The sequence below is a fragment of the Pipistrellus hanaki genome (genome assembly GCF_964339955.1).
Source record: "Pipistrellus hanaki genome assembly, chromosome: 2".
Taxonomy (NCBI): Eukaryota; Metazoa; Chordata; class Mammalia; order Chiroptera; family Vespertilionidae; genus Pipistrellus; species Pipistrellus hanaki.
Genome location: NC_140504.1, coordinates 55,864,131 through 55,882,388, shown reverse-complemented (window position 1 = coordinate 55,882,388; position 18,258 = coordinate 55,864,131). Strand labels below are relative to the sequence as shown.

At 48.0% G+C, this 18,258-nt stretch overlaps 2 protein-coding genes across 3 annotated transcripts in view; both read left to right on the top strand.

Annotated features, from left to right (window-relative positions):
- ADPRH (ADP-ribosylarginine hydrolase) overlaps window positions 1–18,258 on the top strand; it is a 433,494-nt gene that overhangs the window by 72,307 nt on the left and 342,929 nt on the right. The window lies entirely within an intron of this gene.
- The window catches only part of ARHGAP31 (Rho GTPase activating protein 31), a 106,261-nt gene continuing 100,145 nt past the window's right edge, over window positions 12,143–18,258 (top strand). For both annotated transcript variants that reach the window (XM_084871500.1, XM_084871499.1), the window contains exon 1: window positions 12,143–12,833. In XM_084871500.1, the coding sequence (XP_084727626.1) occupies window positions 12,734–12,833 (100 nt within the window). In that variant the 5' untranslated portion in view covers window positions 12,143–12,733. The remainder of the gene's footprint in view (window positions 12,834–18,258) is intronic.

Here is an 18,258-nt window from a genome sequence, read left to right as displayed (position 1 = left end):
ATGCATCTGACTAGCTTCTTTAAGGATTAGTGTGGAGAACTAAATATATGAATACTGAGGATTTTAAAAAGCAGAATGTTTCCTGAAATAGACATAAGATTTTGCAAGTGTAATTTTTATTTCATCTAGTATTATTTCCTTATCACCACTAGCCCCCACAAACTTGGAAACATATCCAAAAGTGTGGCAGAATAGTAAGAAGCTAGGAAAATTCCTGGGCAAGTAAAATGGGAAAACTGAGACCAAAATAATTAAGTAAAGTCAAACAGTTTGGGCATCTTGCAGTCAGCTAGTGAATCATAAGTTCCTATCTTCCCCAATCAATGAAGCTTAAGAGAAAAAGGTTAATACCTCTCTCCCTAACCAGAGAATACATGGCTTAAATCACCCTGGCCTGGGAAATAGAGAGCAAAGACTCAACAACGCCATTTATTCCAGCTAAACCCAAGGACAAACATGACTTGCGGAATGTTAGAGCAGAAAAGGGGGGCCAGTAGGCAGAAAGGTGGGGGGTTTGTTGTTTTTTAAATATAGTTTTTAAAAATATATTCTATTGATATTTTACAGAGAGGAAGAGAGAGGGATAGAAAGTTAGAAACATCCATGAGAGAGAAACATCCATCAGCTGCCTCTTGCACACCCTCCACTGGGGGTATGCCCGCAACCAAGTTACATGCCCTTGACCGGAATTGAACCTGGGACACTTCAATCCTCAGGCTGACGCTCTGTCCACTGAGGCAAACCGATTTCAGCTTAAATATAGTTTTATTATTGATTCCAGAGGAAGGGAGAGGGAGAGAGAAATAGAAATATCATTTATGAGAGAGAATTATTGGTCAGTTGCATGCCCCACACTGGGGATTAAGCCCAAAAACCCAGGCATGTGCCCTGACCAGAATTGAACTGGTGACCTCCTGGTTCATAAGTTGATGCTCAACCACTGGTGCCACACCAACCAAGCAGAAGGGTTAAGTTTTATTTCACCCACTAAACAAAGAAGTCAGCTGTCTTAACACTTGCCCAACAAGATGACTAAAGTGTGCACAAATGCTCTGAGATGAGCCACAACAACGTAGAGGGGCACTTTGAAACCCAGGCTGCTATCTAAGGTATACAGCAGGGACACTTTGAAACTTATAGGGAGAAGGGTACAAAACCCTTTGAATCTCTACTGGGCGGTGTGCTCAGACTAGCTAAGTTGCCTGCTTGTGCTTAATGCCAAATGTATTTTTAATTAAATTTTCTTGATTTGCGTCACCGCTGCTATCTGTCACTCATCTGAAATCTTTCTTGTGAGATTGATAAGAGCCGAGGAGGAGACAGCCCCATCCTCTGACTCAGAGAGAAGTCCAGTAACAACAGATAAAATGAAAAGCAACAGGAACACATTATCCAACTTAAAAATATTCACAATTTTAGGGTACTATTGTATTTTGAGGGGGACATATCTGTAACCTATCAAACTCCTGCCCTCAGACTAACTCTGCATACTGTGTTCTCAAGATAAGAATTAAAACAAGTGTTGCGACACTAGAAATATTCAGCAAAGTGTGAGCCCCAATCAGAACCACTTGCCAAATAACCCACCAACAGCAATATATCTTCCCTGTTTGAAATCTGTTTTACAAGAGGCAATCTTACCTTTCTGAAAAGTTTTCCAGATTCTAAGCACTTAAATATAAAGTAGCCAGAACCAGTTTGGCTCAGTGGCTAGAGCATTGGCCTGCAGACTGAAAGGTCCCAGGTTTGATTCCAGTCAAGGGCATGTACCTTGGTTGCAGGCACATCCCCAGTAGGGGGTGTGCAAGAGGCAGCTGATTGACGTTTCTCTCTCATGGATGTTTCTAACTCTCTATCCCTCTCTCTTCCTCTCTGTAAAAAATCAATAAAATATTTAAAAATATATATAAAGTAAATAATTTCAAACCACATCATAACTAGAAATTATATCTATAACTAGTGGCCAGTGCACAAAATTCATGCATTTGGGGGATGGGGGGTCCTCCAGCCTGACCTGTGCCCTCACAGTGCGGGAGCCCTGTGATGGATTGCCCAAAAAAGTAGGTCCCACCTACCCCTTTGAGGCTCCCCGATGGATTGCCCCAAAGAGGTAGGCCAGAGCCAAGGGTCCCACTTCCACAGCTTGCATGGGGCCATGGGACCCCCAGCAGAAGCTACATGGAGCAGCCACCAGGACCCACCCCCATACCTCGCACACAACGTCAAGCCCTGCCCACCCTGGGGATGAATTATGACAGCATGAGGACATGACGACTACCTAGGCTTTTATTAATATAGATAATAAAAGCATAATATGCTAATTAGACCGAAAGTCCTTCTGGATGATCTTCTGGACAAAGACAGAGCTGCAAGGGCTAAGGCAGCCACCGCAGTTAGGCCAAGGCAAGCTAACTCGATCTTAACTGCAGCCTGCATTTCTCCAATGGCCTTCAGGCTGTAGTTCCTGCTATAAAAATGTTAATTATTTGAGGACTTCTGCTTGAAGGTTGATATTTTGGCCAAGATTTGCAGGATCCTCAAAACTAGACTCAATTGAGAGATGTGAGAAGGGGCGCGGGGCACCGCTCAAGTGTGAGACACAAAGAGATTTCTAGATTTCTTGCTGTCACCACTGCTCTTCAGTTGGTGCCTAGATGTCTTCCGTTAGTCATCACACACTTCTTATCCTGCCCTGACCATTGTCCCTTCCCTGGACATAAAAGAAGCCTGAATTCTGGGCTCTCTTAAGATGGATTTGAGGAAGCTGTAAGCTTCCCCCACCCCCATTTTCTCAAGTTTGGAGCCTTCTCGGTCAATATAACTTTCCTTACTCCAAACACTGGCATTTTTATTTTATTTTATTTCATTAATTAATTTATTTATTTAATATATTTTATTGATTTGTTTGTTTATTTATTTATTTATTTTATATATTTTATTGATTTGTTACAGAGAGGAAGGGAGAGGGATAGAGAGTTAGAAACCTCGATGAGAGAGAATCATCGATCAGCTGCCTCTTGCACACACCCTACTGGGAATGTGCCCGCAACCAAGGTACATGCCCTTGACCGGAATCAAACCCGGGACCCTTCAGTCCACAGGCCGACACTCTATCCACTAAAACTGGTTTGGCTCACTTGGCATTTTTAATATTAGCCTTTTTGGAAGCGTTGGGCACATGAACCTTGAATTGGTAACAAAAGTGCTGGGCATTTCTCCTATCTTATTTAATCCTCACAACAACCCTACAAAGTAGATATTGTCACTTTCACTTAACAGACAGGGTAAGTGAGGCTCAGAGAGGCTAAGTGATTTGTCCAACCGAGTCCACGGGGCAAGCATGGGGCAGAGGCAGGCATGGAGCGCGGGTTGCCCAAAGCCAGTGTGTCCGAAGCTGGTGAAGGGCCTGTGGGGATCCAGAGCATTTCCACCTCAGAGCAGACGCAGTAGGAACACCAGGCACACTGAGGAAGGCTGGAGTGGGCGGAGAGGAGAGTGCAGAGGTAGATTTCTGGGCTTCAAGGCCTAACAACAACTGTGTATTGGGAAAACAATTTTGTTCAAGAGGGCTATTTATAGGGATGTTTTTCCTCAGTACTTCCCTCATCTCCTCCCTTTTGTGTTAAAAGGCGCCTGGCAGATTGGTAAAGGGTTACAGGCAATGCACAGGAAACTCTGGAACACAATGAAAGGGGTGGGGACAGATCCCCACCCACCTAAGAAAGTCACTTACTGCGGCATTCAGAGAGCCTGGGGGAGACAGTTGGAGCCCAGAACTGCCTCTCTGCTTCTTTTTGAAAAGGCCACATGCCCAAAGGGGTGATGAACAGCGGAAACTCAGAAGCAGAAGAGGAGCTAGACAAGCAACAAAACAAACTACACCGAACACTAAGATCATGGAAATCCATCAACATTCAAGTCATCTCCTCTCCCAAGGACTCCCTAATTCTTTTTTTTTTTTTTAATAAATTTTTATTGTTCATATTATTACAAATGTTCCTTTTTTTTTTCCTCCCCTCCATTGCTCTCCTCCACCAGGTTCCCACCCCACCCTCTGCCCCTTCCCCACCCCCCATTGTCCTCATCCATAGGTGCACAGTTTATGTTCAGTCTCTTTCCACATCCCCCTCTCCCCTTTTCCCCATGAATCGTCATTTCACTCCCCTTCCATACCTCTGATTCTATTATATTCAATAGTTAATATTGTTCATCAGATTTTTTTTTAATCTCCTTGGTTTTTAGATTCACTTGTTGATAGTTACATATTTGTTGTTCATAATTTTTATCTTTATTTACTTTCTCTTCTGAAAGAACCCCCTTCAGCAATTCATATAATTCTGGTTTGGTGGTGATGAACTCCTTTAACTTTTTTTTATTAGTGAAGCTCTTTATCTGGCCTTCGATTCTGAGTGATAGCTTTGCTGGATAGATTATCTTTGGCTGTAGGTTCTTACTATTCATCACCTTGAATATTTCTTGCCATTCCTGCCTGGCCTGTATGGTTTCTGTTGAGAAATCAGCTGACAATCATATAGGTGCTCCTTTATAGGTAACTACCTGCTTTGCTCTTGCTGCTTTTAATATTCTCTCTTTGTCCTTTGCTCTTGGGATTTTAATTATGATGTGTCTTGGTGTGGTCCTCTTTGGATTCCTTTTGTTTTGGAGTTCTGTGCGCTTCCTGGACTTGTAAGTCTAATTCTTTCACCAGGTGGGGGAAGTTTTCTGTCACTATTTCTTTCAGTATGTTTTCGATATCTTGCTCTCTCTCATCTTCTGGGACCCCCATAATTCTGATGTTGGTTCGCTTGAAGTTGTCCCAGAGGTTTCTTACATTATCTTCAATTTTCTGGATTCTCTTGCCTTCTATCTTCTGCGGAGGAGTGTCTTCTGGCTCTTTATGTTCCCAATCTTTGACTTGATTCTTGCGATATTCCATTCTGTTTTTAGGACTATGTATAATATTTTTTATTTCAGACAATGTATTCTTTATTTCTTATTGATCCCTTATCATTTCTTGTTGATTCCTTATTAATTCTAGTTGATCCCTTTTCATATCCTCATAGGTCTTATCGATCTTTTCTAGGAAATTCTTGAAAAACCTTATAAGCGTAGTTTGAACTCTATATCCAGAAGCTTTTTGTCCTCCATTTCTTTCGTTTGTGATCTATTTCGTCTCTAAACTGCATTTTCGCAGTTTCCCAGATGGGGTAGGGTTTCAGGGTGGAGCCTACAGCTTTGGCTTCTGTCAGCCCCGCCCTATGCGGCTCCTGGGTCTCAGGGTCCTTCAGTACTACTTGCAAGCGCCTCTGGGAGAAAGGTGCCCTCGATTTTCGCCTGCTCCCAAACAGTCTAGGCTCTCCCCCAATGAGCCCGGTATTGGGGTTCAGTTCAGTTGGAAGTGGGATTGGAGGTGGTGTTCAGAGCAGTCTGGAGCCCCAGTCCCCTTCCCACCAGGGCAATTCTGCTGCACAGCCAACCGTCCCTTCTCTGTGCGTAATGTGCGTGCCTCCGGGACCTCCTTTCGCCTCTCCCATGGGGTTCCACCTTACAGCCCAGCTCCCTCTGGATGAGCCTGGGTCCCCGGGGTCTGGCCTAGAACTAGGGTTCAGAGCAGTCGGAACTGGGGCCCAGCACAGTCGGAGCTTTTATCTCCTTCCTGCTAGGGAACGCCAGCCAGGCACTCAGTTGCCCCTCCTCTCCGGCTCCGTCCTCTCTGCGCGCGCTGCGCGTCTCTGTACCTTAGGCTTTTACAGCTCCTCCGCGCTTCCTTCTGGCCTTCTCCTTGCTTCTCGTTGTAGAATTTACAGTCAGTTGACTTTCCTGTAGTTCTGGGTAATGTCCCTTTTATATTTTAGTTGTATCTTATTGAAATTGTTGTGTGTGGCTGCGGCTAGGTGTCTACCTGTTCAGCCATCTTGGATTCTCTCAGGACTCCCTAATTCTATGAGGAATTCCACTCTTTCTCCCCCAAGTCTCTGTTCAGTTTGGCAACGCCAGAGACAGAACAGGGAGTGAGAGGAGAGATACCAAACTCAGCTGCTGAGAACAGGACCCAGGACCTATGTCTAGGTCCTCAGGGCAGAGCAGCCAGGCCTGTGGGGCTGCCACCTAGAGGAACAGCCCTGACATCCTTTCCCGGAGACACTGAATAAAGACCTCCAGACAAATGGATCCACATTCAAACGTGAAGGCTCAGGCAGATTCAGATGGCGGTATAATAGTAGTGATTCCACCCAGGGCGCTTGGCTCTCCCTCTGGCCCTGTGAAGTGTCTTCTCTGCATGTGACTCTAGGAAGGAAGTCCCCCGCTGCTGCTTGGCAGCAGCCAGGCCGGAGGTGGAGTGGGACAAGGGGCTCTTGTGCTGCCTGGTTCCTACACCGACTCTGAAGCACCGAAGACTCATTGAATGCTACCCTGTGCGTTATGGGTCAAATGTCATTGTGGGTTTTTAAAAGCTCTGCAGAACACAAAGGATCTCCAAACCTCTTGTTTTTAAACAGCCTTCAGTGCAAGTAAATTAGAGTAAAACATAAGTGAGGAAAACGTGTTTCTCAAATCATTTTCAACGCTGTGCAGGTGTCTCAGCTAATCTCCCATCCCAGCCTCTCACATTCTCTCCAGTCCTGCATTGTACACCATCAAAGGGCATTTCCCCCTGCAAGTTCTGATACAGCCAAGGACATACAGAGAAGTATGTTTTTCTTTAAAAAAAAAAAAAAATAGTGTTTTCCCTTCCCGGCCCCAATCTTATAAACTTGGAGTCATCTTGAACTCCACTTTCTCTACATTCGTATTTACATAAAAGTCTGAGATTCTGAGTTAGCAGGTAGGGGCACGGATCAACGCCATTTCTTTTAAAAAGTTAATAAGACTTCATGTTTTATAACCGAGTCCTTTTCTTTCTTCCTATTTCTTCACCTTCAGCCCTTTCTACTCCCCAATGCCTGGTTGGTGGTGAAGCAACTGAATCACAGTCTCAGCTGGGAATAGGAGGCTATAAAGTTGTGTTTCCCAATGCTACCCTCCTCCCCCACTGCCACCCAGTAATGTTTTGCGACCCAGGGAACTGAAAGGGAACTAAAACACACAACGAGGGGGAGGGGGGAGACTATAATTTATAACAATAACTATGTCTCTTCTTCAGTGTGTAAGCGTGGAGTGAGACCCTTTGAAGCCCTCCTTCTCGTTCCTATCACCGCGCCCACTTGTCCTCGGATGCAGGTTGGCTTTCATGGTTGTGGAGCGATAGAGGGTCCGCTGACAGGTCTCCGGATGCACCGCTGGCAGGCGGACCACTGGCCTGGCTTCTAGGACTGGGAGGCTGATTCTGGTTCTTGTTCCTTCTTCACCTCTTCTCCGCTCCGTTCTGTTTGCTTAGAGACTGGTAATGTGAACCTCCCCGACCCCACTAAGAATGCTGATTCAACTTCATTTGGACACTTAGAAGCAACGGCTTGTAGCAAAACCTAAATCTGGGGCCCACAGCACAGAGAAATGCAATAATGGAGTGTGGGAGCCATGACTCCCCAGAAGCCCCCTTGCTCCGCCCATCCTCATTCCCTACTGGCTTCAGATCCTCAGGGCACTGGCACTGGGCTGAAGGGCGGGGGCACAAGGCCTCTCGCATAGAAGAGTTTCACCCAATATAATAGTCTGCTTGAGCTGCCATAACAAAACACCCTAGATGGGGTGGCTTAACCAATAGAAATTCATTTTCTCACAATGTGGGAGGCTGGACATCCAAGATCCGTAGGTTTGGTTTCTCCTGAGGCTTCTCTCCTTGCCTGGATGGTAGCCATCTTCTTGTTGTGTCTTCACGGAGTCTTTTCTCTCTGATACCCATCCCTGGCGTCCCTCTGTGTCCTAATCTCCTCTTCTCACATGCAGGGGTCTTCAAACTACGGCCCGCGGGCCACATGCGGCCCGCAGAGGAGTCTGATCCGGCCCGCCAGGTTTTTTGGGCAGTGAGGGCAGCCGAGGTGTTACAGTAGGAATTAGTAGTTCATATAGTCCGGCCCTCCAGCTCTCTGAGGGACCATGATCTGGCCCCCACTTTAAAAAGTTTGAGGACCCCTGTCTCACAGGGACACCAATCTTAATGGATTAGGTCCCACTTTGGTAGCCTCATTTTAACACAATCACCTCTTCAAAGGCCTTCGCTCCAAATACAGTCAGATACTGAGGTACTCAGGGTTAGGATTTCAACATATGAGATGGGAGGCACAATGCATTCCATAGCACCTAACAATCAGTGACAAGCTGGCATCTTTAAACTGGGAGGAGGGGAGAGGAAATGAACCCCGTAGGAAGATGAGCCAAATCCAGGACATATTAAGCACACTCCATGGACAAGGAATTACATGTATATTTAATTAGTTAGAAACTAGAAAAGGAAACTGAGATCGCTGATAACCAACCCTATGGACAAACTGGGTGAAATCAAAGGCTAGATCACAGGTGACATTAAAATCTCCCAATAGTCAGGCTCCTTTAATTAGGGCAGAGAAAATTGCTACCTTCACAGAGTGAAGGGTTGCAGAGGGCACACCTCGATAGGCATTAGTCTTAAACAGCTGCAGGTAAGATAAAGCACAGCCAGTGACAGAACTCTGCCACAGGATCTCCGTGGGAGGGAAGTGCTTTTTGCACCAGGATAATCGGCTAAAGGCGTCCCTTATTTCATTGGCCAATAGCTTAAACCACATGTGTCAAACACAAGGCCCGCGGGCCAAATCCAGCCCGCCAGGCCTTGCAATGTGGCCCGCACCGCGCTGTCATCACTGCACTCCGCTGTCAGTTTATGACATTGTCAGTTTATGACTGTTCAGTAAACCATTCGGCCCGCGATTTAGGCTGGATTTTAGATTTTGGCCCCTTCTCTGATTGAGTTCGACACCCCTAGCTTAAACAATCGTACATTAGAACCTGCTTCCTAGGAAATCCACGGCCCATGGACAAAATCCTTGGGAATCCAATTCTGACTTTCTTCCACAGACCCAGAAAAAGGCTCCTTAGAGAGAAAGCAAGGAGAAAGGGAAACATGGGGAAAAAGAGAAAGAACAATAGAAAAACAAGAGTGTCCAGAGTGAGTCTGGCACCGACCGCAGGGTGTGCTCAGCAATGAGAGGGGACAGAGCAACCGGGGAGGAGGCAGCTTCCCAGGCTCTGAATGAGGCTGTCACCACGTGGCTTCATTCTGGCTTGATACGTGCTGAGTTCTTCAAACCATGAGGTGCAGGTGAAGTGAGCATTATCACATAGAGACAAATGGCTACCATGCACACATTTCAAGAAAGGTTTGTTCAATGGGCCCAGGCATAAAGGATGCCTTGCCCAGTGCTCAGTTTCACCTCAACCCTGAACACAAAACAACTTGAATCCAACTGATCGTGAAGCAAAAACCAGAAGATCTCAGGCTGTTCCAGATTGGAAATGCTATGATTGTCCCTTTGGGGAGTCCTCAGTGAGGCATCGAAGAATCTTAGGGCCATGCCAAGGTTACTAGCTTTACCGGTTCACCGAGACAGCCCTGTTGTGTGACAACCTCTGCCTGCTGGGTTTTGATGGTGAGTAAGGGGATCTGGAACGTAGCTAATGTTATACTGGGAAGTGTTTTTGCAATTTACTTGTAAATGACTGTTTTCCTACTTAGCTGTTGAACTTTACTATGTGAAAGACCATTACTTAGTAAAAATGATATGTAATTTAAAATTAATTCATATTTGAATAAAGTCTGTTGATTTGTTATTATTGGGGCAATATGAATCACCTAATTTTGATCATTGTATTCTGGTTATATAAGAGATGAATATTTGGAAATGCTGGGTGAAGGGTATTTTTGGAATTCTTTGAGTATTTTTTTGCATATTTTTATAAGTGGAAATGACTTAAAAATAAAAAGTTAAAAGAGTGTTTTAAAGATTTAAAAAGGTAAATCATAGGGTCTGACAATCTATTCATAATTTGTGCCCAGGGGGCCTAGACCCATAAAAAAAAAAAATACCCCTTCAGCCTCTCTCCTTTGCTGCCAAAGTAAATCCACTGTTGGCCAGATGAAATAACAAATATGGAAGTTTTTGCTACAGTAAACTCCCAAACAAATGGTAATGGTAATTACTACAGTCTCATGTGGAGATGTTTTTCTATAAATAAAAGGACAAACAAGCCATTATCCTAAATATGCTAGCAGTATTACAAAATGCTTAGAAATTGCTATCCCGGCAGTAGGCAACATGGAGTCACTGGCAGTTTTGAGCAACACAGGCACAGAGTAACAGCAATGCTGCAGGAAGCTTCACAGGCCTCTCGCACACAGCGGGGCTCAAGTGGGGAGAGACCAGACTCAGCCGCTGGGAGTTCTTCTCACAACCGAGGAGGGAGCAATCTCACAGACTGGAAGGAAGGACTCTAGACCACAGGCATCTTGAAGGACTCACGGGTCTGGGAAGGACGAGCCTGGCGTGTGGGCAGAAAGAGAGAAGTGAGTCAGTGGTTACTTGAAGATGTCTCACCAAGATTGAGGCAATGCGGTGATGTCATTGAGAGACAGATGGAAAATGGAAGGAAGGCGACAACACACACAGAGAGACTGGGCTGAGAACTCAAGTGGCTGCCGTGGCCAGGCAGGTGCAAAGGGGGAAGACAGGCCTTGAGGGCTGAGCGACTAAAGAGGGTGCCTCCGAGGGCACTGACACAACTTGGCATCAGCAGTCCGTGTTACCCGATCTTCCTTTTTTTTTTTTTTTTTTACAAGAGAATCCAGAAGTCCAGCTCTGTTATGGGAAACCTCTTAATTCTTTAGTGTTGGCAATTAATTTAAAAAAATTTTTGAAGCATGGTGTATGCCAAACCAAACACATCTGTGGGCCAGATTCTGCAGGCAAGCATTCATTGTGACCTCTAACAAAGAGATGAGGTCAAGGGTTAAAGTTCACAAACTATCCTGATGAGATACGTGACCGAAAGGTATTTAGCAACTAAAATACTAATAGCAAGGCTTGTACCAAGAATCTGACCTGTAGGAATGTCCCTTACCCTTCAAGCCTATATATGGGTTTGAATGTATACAGGAAGTTGGATCTAAACCGCCAATGGTTAAATCACAAGCATTTGTGTGCTTACTGTGCGCTGCGTTGCACACAAGTCAGGGGATTTCAGATCTACTGGGGAAGAGATTACATGCCCTCCTGAACACTTGAGACAACTTAAAGAAACAGTAATTTCTCTGTGGGAGATGGCTTTCTCCACATTGTGCTAGAGGCTATCCATCACTTGAAATCCTGGATTCTTCCCCCAGCCCCATCACACCCGCTCTGGGAGTCCAGAGAGGAGGAAAGCCTAGCAATAATGCATGTGTGTGTGTGTGTGTGTGTGTGTGTGTGTGTGTGTGAGAGAGAGAGAGAGAGAGAGAGAGAGAGAGAGAGAAAGAGAGAAAGTGTGTGTGTGTGTGTGTGTGTGTGTGTGTGTGAGAAAGAGAGAGAGAGAGAGAGAGAGAGAGAGAGAAAGTTGTGTGTGTGTGTGTGTGTGTGTGTGTGTACTTGAATCTGTGACCAGATTTCTAATGTCCTGGGCAGCGGTGACCAAGCCCCAGCCTCTACCCTCCTCTCCCTTGGGAGGGGCGCTGGCTGGGCTGGGGGTGGGGGTACCTGGGCCCCGAGTTGGAGGGTAAGAGCTCGGGCGGGAACCGCGCCCCGTCCAGTTTCTCCGCTGTAGCCCAGTGTTTTGTGTCTGTCATTGCTCTTGAAGGGTTCATGTAGGAGAAGGCAGGCACCGAAATAGAAAGTGTCAAAGCGCCTGTGACAAGGAGGATACACAAGGCAGGCCTTCTCTCAGCCCCACCGAGCCCGCTCCGGCCAGGGTGCCCGCGCGCCCCGGCCCGCCCGCCCCGTCGGTGGCGCAGGAAGCCGGCGGCTCGGGCGGCGGGTCCCCCCGGAGAGGGAGCCGCGGTCCCCCCCCCCTCCCCCCCAGCTGCCCAGTTAGTATCTCTCCCGAGTCCCAGCGGCTCGACGAGCGGCGCGATCTCCCCCCCAACATCCCCGTCCCCCACCCGCACTCCCCCACCCACCCACCTACTTCCTCCGCTCCGCACTCACACAGGCGCGGAGCTGCCAAAAATTTCCACCCCCCGCCCCCCTCCCGCGCGGACTTCCTTCCAGCGTTTCCTGAGCTGGATGATCCTAGGATTTGTAAGACAGGAAAAAAGGCAGGCGCGAGGGCGGGCGGGCGAGGGAGACAGGATGCTGGCCGCGCGTCCCCCCGGAGCCGTCTGAAGGCAGCACCGCGGGCTCCGCGGAGAGGACCTCGCCGCCTCGCCCCGCGCCGGCTCCCCGCGCCCCCGCGCCCCCCGCGCCCGCTCCGGGCGCCCAGAGAGGCGGAAAGCCGCTCTCGCCCTCCTCCCCGGCGGGCGGGCTGGCGGAGGAAAACACCCGAAGGCACCGCAAGAGCCCGTGAAAGTCCCCGGGACGCCCAGTGAGGAAGTGACACTCCCTGGCGAGCCGGCCCCCCGCTGCCAGCTCCGCACGGCCCGCGGCCCCGGAGGAGCGCGTCCCCGGCTCCGCTCCGCGCCGCCCGCGGGGTCCATGCGCCCTGCCCCGGGCCCCAGCGCCTCCGGACGCCCATGCGGCCCCCCACGCCGCGCGGCAGCCGCTGATCTAGTCCGGGAGACCGGCTCCGGCGCGGTGCCAAGCAGCGGGGAGAGGGGAGCACGGAGGGGCACCCTCTTCGGGACTAACTCATGAAGAACAAGGGTGCCAAGCAGAAGCTGAAACGAAAGGGAGCCACCGGCGCCTTCGGCTGCGACCTGACGGAGTATCTGGAAAGCTCGGGACAAGATGGTAATGTGCCTTCGCCTCTTCCCCCACACCCTCCCCCCACCCCCTTCTTTTTGTTTGAGGGAGAGAGATGGACTCTCCAGGGGTGCGTTAGATTCAATCCACAAGTTAATGTATTCCAGGCCTGTGTGCTCATTGTACTTTACTTTTTTTTTTTTTTTTTAGAACAATACGATTCTTAGGGTGCACAGCACTGCCACCCCGACGCGCAAAGGTGGTGTCAGTCTTTCCGCCAGTCTCACAGAGGCCGTTAATGGGCGTTGCTGCCCCGGTTTCACTGGGTCCTTCTGGGGCGTAGGGCTGGGGACTACAGAGACCTTGATCTCAAACTTTGGATTTGGGGAGAGGAGGGATGCGGGCTGGGCGTGTGAGGTGGGGATCAGTTACGACCACAGCTATGACCACCTTGGGTGTCCCTCCCCGGCTCTCCAATTTCATCGCTCACATCTTTTTTTATTAATGTGCTGGAAGGCAGGGGGTGCGGTGGATCCTGGCCGGGGGAGTGGTTGCACAAACATTTTCTGAATTTCTGAACGGATGCCAAATATACAGTACCTCCCTCCCTCTCCTTCCCAGCCCCCCAGCCCCTTCACCTCCTCTGGGCTCTCAGATCAGCATTTGGTGTGCCAGACGAGAAGGGTGTTGTAAAAAGGTCAGAGGGCCTCGATTCCAAAATAGCTTAGGGCATGTCCAAGAAAAGGAGAGGGTCTCTGTTTTCAAGGTCAGATTGCAGGGGGAAAAAAGTAGAGGGAATCCTTCAGCGTAGAGACAACTTAAACATTGGGCAGGGGAGGGGGGAAAGAAGACAATCTGAAAATACAATACCAGCATTTGAGATTAGACGGTTTTAATCATAGGAAAGTTGGGGAAATGGGGCATTCAATGGCTCCTTTTTTGTAAGGTTGACTGGCCCGGCATTTACCCGGGATAAAAAGGCCTTGTCTTCAGGAACTTCAGGGAGGAAACCGCCCACTATACGGGCCCGTGTGCTTATACGTAGATACAACAAAAGGGCAACTCAAGGGCTGCTTAACTGTGCGGAATTCTGCCTCCAGGAAAATTATCTCAAGAAACGATGTGATTAGCTCATATCAGATGTGCAGATCAAAAAACAGTGCAAGGCTTTTGTCTCAGTTCTGGTGTTTTAGAGACTGGGCAGCACCTAGTAATTTGCAGTGGTGTGATATTCCTGCGGTATTCTGGAGTTCAGAGCCTCCTATGTCATTAGGACAAATGGCTCAGTGTTTTAGAGCTGGGGCACCATAGGTTTCAAAACTGCCCCTTTTGGAAGTGAGGCATAGCTGAGTCCCTGCGTTTCATCCTTTCCAACCATCCCGAGAGGCACATTTGAAATCACATGGCTGGGATTGAGGGTTTTTTTTGAAGGTGTGAGAACTCAAGTACAGTAGTACCCTCAGAAATTCAGAATGAAGGTTCCCTTCACCTGCTTTTCCTGGGGCCTTTTGGTCACTCTCCAGGGACACTCTCAATGCTCCTGACAATGCCATCTGCCATGACGTGGCGTTGTGTGGGGCCCTCCCTCCAAAGCTGTGAGAATTGATTGCATGGGGTGCTCCGCCGTCCTGCCTCCAGGAGCCCCTGTCAGGGGTCCTCAAACTTTTTAAAGTGGGGGCCAGATCACGGTCCCTCAGAGAGCTGGAGGGCCGAACTATATGAACTACTAATTCCTACTGTAACACCTCGGCTGCCCTCACTGCCCAAAAAACCTGGCAGGCCGGATCAGACTCCTCTGCGGGCCGCATGTGGCCCGCGGGCCGTAGTTTGAAGACCCCTGCGCCTGGGTTCTGTGGAGATACCTCAGAAGCACCCTTCGGCAACTTTGCTTTCACTTGCTTTGTATCTTGGAGTTCCATATGTGGGGAAAGGATGGGGTTACTGCTTAAAGAGAAAAAGAAATTGAAAACCAGGCCCCAGTGTTCCCTGCTCTAGGGAGGAGGGGAGGAAGCCCAGAGAGGTGAACCGGCTTGCCTAAGGCCACACAGTGGGTCATGAAGGCTGCAGAGGGTCCTGGCCTGTCAGGCACAACTGTCTAGGCCACGGCTTCCATGTCTAGGCCAACAGTCTCCTCTGATGGTCCCCCATCCCCCCAAATTGAAAACAGACAGCCCAGCCCCGGGATCAGCGTGCTTTCAAAACCGACTGACATACCTGAGTAGAGTTCAGCTTTGAAATGAAAGGAAACTGACCTACTGAACGATCCAGGCACCATTATTGTGCCCTCTGGGAACTGGGCACACATGATAAATGTCTTTTTTTAAAAATTGCTTATATAAATGAAAGTAATTAGGATTTCTGTTTTCCCCCATCTAAAACTAATTAGGTAGTTGTCTCTTACATTTGTTAGAGTGTAGAATCAACGTCAGTGCTAATGTTTTCTCTAAAACAGTGTATCCTCCTTATGGGTTTTCTGAAACATGTACTGCCTGACAGACAATGAAGCCCAAGGCCTGGACTCTGCCTCCAGGGAGGAAAAGATGACTAACATACCTATGTAGGGGTCAGCTTTGAACTGACACTGTCCGTGACCTTAGATGTTCAGCCCAGAATCCTGAGGGTGACAAGTCACTGTGCTAACTAGGAGCCCGAAGGCTGGGGAGGACCTCCGCAAACTGTCATCATAGTTACTTAACCTTTGAGGGCAAGTGTACAATGATGGTGAGAGACAGAGAGCCATGGATCCGGGTCTAGGAGTATACGGCAGAAGGACAGAACAGAGAGATAGGGAAACCAAGGGACCCCCTGTGCTTGCCCAGGGAGGAGAAGCCCTGAATTAGGGTGGAGGACAAATCTGGTGACAATTAGCTGGGCTCAGGCCATCTGAACATGGAGAAGCAATACTCCTGAGTCCGAGCACAGAGGATGAATGTCATCTACTTCCGTAACTCGCTGTGGCTCAGCCTTGTTACCTTCAGTTGCACAAATCTGACAGGGCAGAGTGTGTGGGTGACAAATAGGTGTTCGGCTTACAGCGGAAGTTGCTCAGGGCCAGTTGTCATCCTTAATCTTTAGGAAGCTGACGAAAAACAGGAACCCTTTTCCTTAGGAAAACACACACACTCTCATTGTGTGTACGGTTTCTGTGGCATTCACACAGATGCCAAGTTCAGACCCTGTGGATTGTCCCTCGCTGCTCACAGGCCTGAGGTGAAGGACAATGCTCCCCTTTTGCGTATTTAACCGCTTTGCTCCGGCCTGGTGAGAACACCCAAGAATGGCATGGGGTTGCTCCCGGCCAACTTGGCAGGAGCCTCTCTGGCTTCCCCTCCAGCACAGTGGCTGCTGCCCCAACCCCCAGCTCTCCCCTGGGAACCAGATAACTTTCTCTTCCTGCCTGGAATAGAGGGAGAAGATCATCCCTTCCTCACCGCCACTGCTGAAAATAGTCCTTTTCTCTCTCTTCTGTCTGACCACTGGATACGAAGGCCCTTGCTTGCAGCTACGCCATGAAAACCACATCGTTTTGTCGCCTGTGGTTGGGGGGCTGTGGGTGAAGCCCTGTGAGGCAGAGTGTGTCCGTCCGTCCGTCTGTCCGCAAGCATTTCCTACCTCTCCCCTCTGACCCCAATGTGCTGGGTCCTCCCTCGGTGCTGGGACCCCTGAGAGAGCATTGTCAGGAAAGTACTCTGCTTCCATGCTTGCAAACAATTGTGTCATTTTACCCAGACCCTGGTACAAAGTGATATTGCTCTGACCCAGGGTCAGATGGTGGCAGAGTGGAATCATGTAGAGAGAAAAAAAAAAAAAAAAAAAAAGCAACAACCAAAAACAGTAATGCCCAGGCCCCCTCTTAGACCAATTAAATCAGAATCTCTTGGTGCCCAGCATGGGTAGGGTTTTAAAAGCTAGATGTTCTGAAATGTGGGCAGAGTTAAGAACCACAGCAAATGCAGGGGTTTACAGACCATTTCCCCCTAGATAAGGAGCTTAGACCGTTCAAAATGCACCCTCTGAATGTTTGATAAGAACTGTGAGCCCTTTTATTCCTGAAGCTGTTTTTCTAATTGTTATCAAATTGAAAAAGAGGAAAAAAAGAAATATATGTGTGTGTGTGTATGTGTGTGTGTACACATACACACACACACACACACACACACACACATATATATATATATATATACACACTTGATTTGAGGGATGACAACAGATTCATAATAAATACATAAATGCCCATTACAAGTATAATTTTACATTCAATAAGAATAAGATAGCCCCATTATTTCAGAGAACAAGGATAAAGCAATGGGTACTTTTAGATGTAGCTGTTCTATTTTCCAAGGCTAAATTGTTCTATTTAACAACTACATCTTAAGGCACTGTGCTAGGTCCTGTGGGAGAGGAAAAATCGTGTTCTCCAGACTCCCTTCCACAGTCTAAGGGATGGGAACAAACTTGCAGAAACCAATTAAGCTTTGAATTTGGCTGTCAAGACCAAGGAGAAGAATGTGAAAGCTTTTATTATCCACATTAAATAGACGAGATACCCAAACATAAACAGGAGCAAAGTCTTAGCAAGGAAGGTAAATATTTTTTCTGTTCAAGATTAGATTTAACAAACGCAGAACCAGGGCTGGTAGTCTCTTTGGCTTCATGGTTTCCCTCCTAGAATCGTGCCTGGCACATCATTATCACACTTTCCCTGGCTAACTCTTCATCCTTGAGTCTCAGCTGCTTTTGGAAAACTTCCCTGGTCTTCCCAAGTCAGGTGTCCCCACTGGGGTCTACCATTAGGAGTTCCAGAACCTCACCGCCTGTGATAGAATCCCAACATTGCCTGTCCCCCGCTGAGTGACCCTGGAGCGAGTTACTTATACCCTCGGGCCTCAGTTTCCCCACTTCTGAAATGGGGATAGGAGGTCTTATGGGAAAGATAAATGAGTTCATATGGGCAAAGCACTTAACAGAGAGCATGCATATAATAAGCTACAAATGTAGCTATTATTATCCTGACACCCTGGGCTCGCCCTAGTATAACCACTTACCATCCATGACTGAATGAATGAGGGCTCCAAAGAAATGAGTAAATGATATGGTCGTATGGGTTGATCAGTCACCACGAGGAAGCTGATTGACTGCCCCTTTGAATGGAGGGGCTTTCACAGGACTACTGTGAGTAGAAGACCACCAGTGTGTAATAGTGGGAGAGAACCATGTCAACCTGAAACTGAAGATCTGAGAAAGACACCCCGCCACTCCTGGACCCATCGGGAACTGAAACAGAAGATAAGACCCGGAGGTGGGGTTTGTGAAGACAGAACAGCAACCTTGTGGGCTTGGGTGTCGAGGGGCATTCCCAAATCTGGGCTCTCCCGAGTGAAACAGGAAGAACCAGAGCAAGCTAAAGCCGAACTGTAACGTCCTCTGTATAGTCTGGATATGACAAACAACCCACACAGAATAGAAACAGCTA